The 6,239-nt window shown below is 46.2% G+C and overlaps 1 protein-coding gene across 1 annotated transcript in view; it reads right to left on the bottom strand.

Annotated features, from left to right (window-relative positions):
* Nucleotides 1–2,174: 2,174 nt before the first annotated feature.
* LOC110309284 (XK-related protein 6) overlaps nt 2,175–6,239 on the bottom strand; it is a 25,137-nt gene continuing 21,072 nt past the window's right edge. The window contains exon 3 of the mRNA XM_029468956.1: nt 2,175–4,162. Coding sequence (XP_029324816.1) covers nt 3,198–4,162 — 965 coding nt within the window. The 3' untranslated portion in view covers nt 2,175–3,197. The remainder of the gene's footprint in view (nt 4,163–6,239) is intronic.

The following is a 6,239-nucleotide window of genomic DNA, read 5'->3' as shown; positions in this document are numbered from 1 at the left end:
ATGGGGCTCTCTACAAGATGAGGGTGATGCTGCCAGAGGAAACAGATCTAGTCTCTCTACAACCTTCCTTCCTCCTGCCCTGGCTCTGCTGTTTGGCTCTCTTCTTCCTTTTTCTTGTCTCTCTGGTCTTCCCTGATACTGCCCACAGATTTCCAAGTGCATTATAGGGAAAGGTAAGGCATGATGGAGGAGCTCAGGAGAAGGACAGAAATGCTACTAAAGAAGAAAGGGAGCCTAAACCCACCAAGGCTGAAGCAAAGGGCTGGTGAGACGTCCACAGCTGCACTTCTTGCTCCTTCACCATCCATGGCTCAGGCCTCCATAAGCTGGAAGCTGTTTTTCCCACTCTGGATGTTCTCAGCCAACACCCACAGTTTCTAAGCTTTGTATAAACATGAACACATGCGCTTGTACGTGCTTGCCAAAGACACAGTGGTCACAACAGAGGTGGCAGACTAAAACCAATGGTGGGGTCAAAGAGCAAGAGATAAAATGGAAAGGTGTCTAAAAGTAGACATCCAAGAGGAGCGTCAGAGGTCCAGAGGGGACATGTGGCACTGAACAGCTTCAAGGAAGCTATTCACTGGCACATAGAGTTCCAGACCTGAGACAGGCGCTGGGACCAAAACTAGCCAAAGTGATGCCCTGCCACCCCACAAATGGACTCACCTTGCCCAGCCTGAGCAGAGGATTGGGTAGAGCTTGGGGGTAGAGCCCCAGCAGGTGCACGTGACAGGCCACATAGGGAGCTCCCTTGGTTCATCATCGTGGCACGCAGCTCCAGGCTGTCCCTCACTCCCTGCCCTGTCACTGCCAGGCAGGCTGTCCGCCCAGCTGTTCTTCACCTCAGCCCAAGTGTGCTCTGTGGTGTCCTGCTTCCCAGAGCAGGGGCCAGGTAGGACCCCCAAGACCCCATCTAAGAGAGGTCCTACAACGTTGTGGCAACACATGAGATAAGGCAGTGGAACAAAGGAGGGTTTCGCAACTAATATAATCTTGTAAAGATTTAAGAAAAGAAAAAGAAGATTTAGGTAAACCATGAAAGGGTGACAAGGAGGGACTTGGTTCTGTTTTTTTAATAGTTATTTAAAATAAAAATTTAAAATCCCTCAAACATAAACAACAAAAAAATTTCCTCAGTTTTTGAACTTCTCTTAAGAATAGCTCAGTGTGAGGTCTCGCACCCTGAACAGTTAATCCAGAATTAAAAACCAATTGCAACCACAGACAACAAAGACTAACAGTATGTACTTAAAAATACTGTGTATGTATATATATAGATATATATATATATTTACACATATATATCTTTTGTAGAGATATTTTTCCTTTTATGATTAAATTTCTTTTTCTTTTTTCTTTTTTCTTTTTTTCCTTTTTTTCTTTTTTTTTCTTTTTTTTTTTTTTTTGTGCCCAAGTAGAGATAGAATGGTATCGAAATAATACCCTAAAACAGAAATACTGTTTAAAGGAACAGTACCTTCCAAACATAAATTAAAAATTTTACAAATGGTCAAGCATACTTGTGACACCTCCAGAAATTCACCTTGGTATAGACAGTGAGAAAATAAACCATTGATTCTGACCCTCACCAAAGCCACAGGGCCTGGATGATCAGCCTCTGCTGCTGGGATGGGGACTTGCTCTCCAGGGAGATGGCCACACACAGATGCCACCTACCCCACCTTCCCATCCGGGCTTCTCCCCCTCCTCCACTTCCACAGCATGTACCTCACTTCAGTTCTGTGTATTTCTGGCAAGACCTTGCAGCAGGTGTACACACACACACACATACTCACACACACACACACACACACATACACACACACACTGTCCACTCACCCCAAATGCACCAGGCTGAATGAGTCTCAGCCAACCACATTGACAGAAGCACCAGTCTGTGAAATGGGTCGGTTAAGATGGTTTGACTTTTTTTTTATGTAGATAGATATTCTAGTGTTCCTCTTTATGTTATTTTTTTAAGCACAGATGAAAAATGAAAAATTCTTTCCAGATCAATTTAAGGCTTCCCACCAAATGAAAAGAGAAGAGGCCTTACGCACTGTCACGCATCACACACACACACACACACACATGTACACACACACCCTTCTCAGCCTTAAAATGACGGAAGAGATCATTGTAGTATTGTGCCTTTAAATTGATGTCGTCCCTTTTGCTACCATGCTGAGTTTGATCATTGCTGATTCTCTTTGATGGCGTTTATGAACATCTCCTTTGATCTGCTTTTAGAATCTATCAAATTGGGTGTTTGGAAGTTTAATTCTCGTTTGTGTTTTCGTTTGGTTTTTTGCACAGGAAATTAATGCAACTGTTGCTAGGCAAATGTTAAAATGGCACATAGTCAGCCTTCAAGGAGCTTTTCGGCCAGTGGAGATCCAAGTAGCCCTTTAGCTTCTAGAAGGCTCTGCAAAATGGGGAAGGGGCAGGAGAAACCAAATAGAGAGAGGGCTTTGATGCCTTCATTTTTGGTCAATTTGTTTGTTTGCTCGTTTGCTTGTTTTTCGATACAAATCATTTGATAGGAAAGTTTGTTTGGGTATGGTATCTGTTTGCTGTTTTCGTTTATTTGCTTTTTCGGTAGATTTTGTTTCATTTGATTATTTAATTTTTTTTCCCTCTCCTGGTACAAAAGTCACCGGAGAGTTTTCTGTGAGGAAACATGACAGTACCTAAAGAAACTCAGCACCTAAGGGCGTAAGGCAGTTGAAGGTTTTTGTTTGTTTTGTTTTGCTTTGCTTTGTTCTCTCAATCAGCACCAATCCCATAAATGATCTACACTTGGTGTAAAGTATAAAACTTTTGTTTGTTTGTTTGTTTGTTTGTTTGTTTTGGAGAGGAGATTAGCTCTTCCTTCTCCATCCTAGGAACTGCAGTGTGGGATTATTTAATTTTTTTTCAATACTGTTTCTTATGTGTAAAAAACAAAAGAAAGGTTTTCTTTCTGTTTTTACTTACAAAACATAGAGAATATCTTTGTATACATATAGTGACTGGAAAGAAAGCTTATCTGAAGGGGATGTGACTTATTGATCTTTTTTGTAGTGTTGGCGTTGTTGGTGTGGCGGTGGTGGTGGTGGTTTTGTGTATTGGGGGAAGGGAGGGTTATATTTCTTGCAGGCGGCGTTGACCGCAACCAAACTTAAGGTCCCCTTCTCAATCTGGGTCAAGGTGTTCTAGAGTGAAGACTCATACTGCAGCAGCTCATAGAGCAGAGGCCCATCTCGGTAGCGAATGCCCACTGCGGTGGGGGTGACGTACTGCAGGATGTTAATAGTCCTCCGCAGCCTCCTGTCTACAAAGTGCGCATCCCAGGCCGGGTATCGCTTTCTTGGCATGTCAATCTTAATCAGGGGCCCTTCTGGGTGGTAAGGACGCCCTGACGGGGTAGAGGGCCCCATGGGTCTCACTTGGAATACGGGCAGGCAAGTATCAGCCGTGAGGTCCTCCTGCTGTTCCGTCACAGCTCTGGTGGGCGTGACCTGGGTCCCCCGGTACCCAGGGGTCTGAGGTGCCATAGGCTCAACATCAGGGGGCAAAGGGATGCCCCAGAGCAGCTCGGCACAACAGGAGCTGGCAAAGACCTTAGCCCGCGGCCCCATGGGATGCAACACGCCATAGTATAAGAGCATGAGCGTAATCCCAGCCACAAAGCTAACGAAGACACAACACAGTGCTGGCACGGCATAGGAGTCAGTGCTCTCCGGATTTCTGTAAAAATACCAAAGGAACGTCAAGGCAGCATTCTCGGTCAAGACTATCGTATAGTATGCGAACATTCGGTATCGAGTCCGCCCTTCCTTGACGTTAAACCAGCAGAAAATGTACACGATCCCTACCACCATGTTGAAGAGGATCTCCTCCCACTTGGACATGCAGAAGTCTGTCCCACCATGGATGATCCAGAAGGCCATGGCGCACCAGTGCACCACCACGAAGATCCCGAAATACAGCTGGAAGATGGAAGCAAAGAGGGCGAAAGAGATAACTCGGGATGAGATGGTGAAGAGGCGCCAGAAGAGGTGGATGAGGGCCCCTCTGTAACTCATGCTCTTCTTGTCGTCCCTGGAGTCCCGCAGCAGCTTGTGATAGGAAGCTAGCACCCAAGCCAGGGACATCAGGGAAGTCACAGAGGAGACACCTGCCAAAAAGACACAAACCCACACAGTTAAAACCTTGGATATCTACTGTGGGTGCAGCGGGACTGCTGGCTGAGGAGACGCCCCCACATGCCGCAATCTAAGGAGGGAGAGACAAATATACATCAGGCACTGAACCGGAACCCCAGCTGCTTCCTATACTTGACCTCTTCCATGCACCTGCTTTCTCAGCAGCCCTTGGCCAAGTCCTCTGCAGACTTCCCTTGCTGGGTTGTGCTCCTTCCTCTGGTCTCCCTCCCAAGTTAGCAGCTAAACACCTCCTGCTTTGGGAGTACTCCTCCTCTCAGGTTTGATTCCCTGTGGGCCTCTGTGATTCTCCCTAGCAAACCATCCAACACTCAAAGATTCTGAGAGCTTGGATGCCTCTGATCCTTGGAAGCACTCAAGTTTCTCTAAAGCAATTTTCTTTCAAACGCTGCTGAGTTGATGTTTTGAAAGCAAATCAGATGGAATGGTAGTGATAGCTGTTGGCTGTGGTCATTGCTGCATCCACCCACAAACAAGTCGTCACCCACCAAGCACTGTTGTACAGCATCCTCTCACACAGGATCCTACCCCACATCCCCGAATTCCTCATGCATAGCCTGAGTTAGTATCCAGTGCCCCCTTGTGTGGTCCTTCCTAAAATTCAGAACTAAATGCAACTGGAGGACTGGCTGCCATCTTCTTGATGGTCTTCTTAACAAACTGTATGTTCTCACAAGCATGTCTCTATTTCTGTCATCCAAGCTAAAATCAGTGCTATGCCACCTATTAGCATTAAGGTCAGATCCAGACACTCAAGGTTCTAAGAAAGATGGGTTAGACCCTCCATTTGGGTCCCTGCACACCACCCCGCAACGATCCAAGCTTCAAGGAGGAACCAAAGTCCTTCTGCTTTCTGGTCCCAGGATTCTGATCCTGCCCATCCCACAAGTCTCCCTCCTTTCTTTGGCCTCATGCTGTAAAATAGTATGGCAGGAGTCATAGCAACCCCAGCATGTGAGCAACACACAGAGAACATTGAACATCTGGATTGTTGGCTGCCACCAGGAGCGTGTGCTGCTGTTGTCCTATCAATAAAGATACAAAATCAACAGGAGCCATGAGGCATGAACCTAACTTCTCCATGGAAACCAATCAAAATAAGATCCTGAGAGCAGTGATGTGGATTTTCCTCCAACTTCTCCAGAAAGTTCTAGAATGGATACTTGCATGCCCTGCCTGCTTATCCTACACACAGGGCATCTGGTCTGCACCCTAGAGGACATGCATGGTTTGCGTACCAAACATTCAGAGGAAGGTTGTGCTTTGGCTGCTAGGTTGGAGTAGGAAAAGCAGTTCCTCATAGGAGCCGCTTGACTTGGGTGTGGGTTTCCAGAGGGCAGGGAGCAGGAAGTCTCACCATTGTAGCTTCTATCAGACTTATTCCTCCTGGGACACTCTGAGGAATTTTTCTTTTCTACCTTCCTTCCTCCCTCCCTCCCTCCCTTCCTTCTTCCCTTGAACTGAGGTGTTTCTAAATAGTCTAGGCTGATCTCAAACTCAATACTATAGCTCAGGTTAGCCTGGGACTCTGAGTCATCCTGCCTCAATCTCTAGGGTTCTAACAGCTGAACTCATTTACTTTTGTTTGTGTGCATGCGCAGATGTGGTGTGTGTGTGTCTCTGTGTGTAGTTATGCATGGGTATGCGTATGAGCATGCAGAGATCAGAGGCCAGCTTTGGGTCACATTCCTGAGGAGGAGTACACTTTATGTTTTGAGAAACAGGGTTTCACACTGGGACCTGGAATTACCAAGAAGGTTAGTCTGGCTGGCTGGCTAGGGATCCACTTGTCTCTACAGCAACTCAGGAATCACAAGGCTTTGTGTGTGTGTGTGTGTGTGTGTGTGTGTGTGTGTGTGTGTGACAAATCAAAGTCATAATGTTTGCATGACAAAAACTTTATTGACTGAACCATATTCCTAGCCCCTGAATTCATTCTCTCTGTCTCTCTCTGTCTCTCTGTCTCTCTGTCTCTGTCTCTCTCTGTCTCTCTGTCTCTCTGTCTCTCTCTCTCTCTCTCTCTCTCTCTCT

Source organism: Mus caroli, chromosome 14 (genome assembly GCF_900094665.2).
Source record: "Mus caroli chromosome 14, CAROLI_EIJ_v1.1, whole genome shotgun sequence".
NCBI lineage: Eukaryota > Metazoa > Chordata > Mammalia > Rodentia > Muridae > Mus > Mus caroli.
The sequence above is the reverse complement of the archived record's forward strand: the minus strand, read 5'-3'. Positions and strand labels throughout refer to the sequence as shown.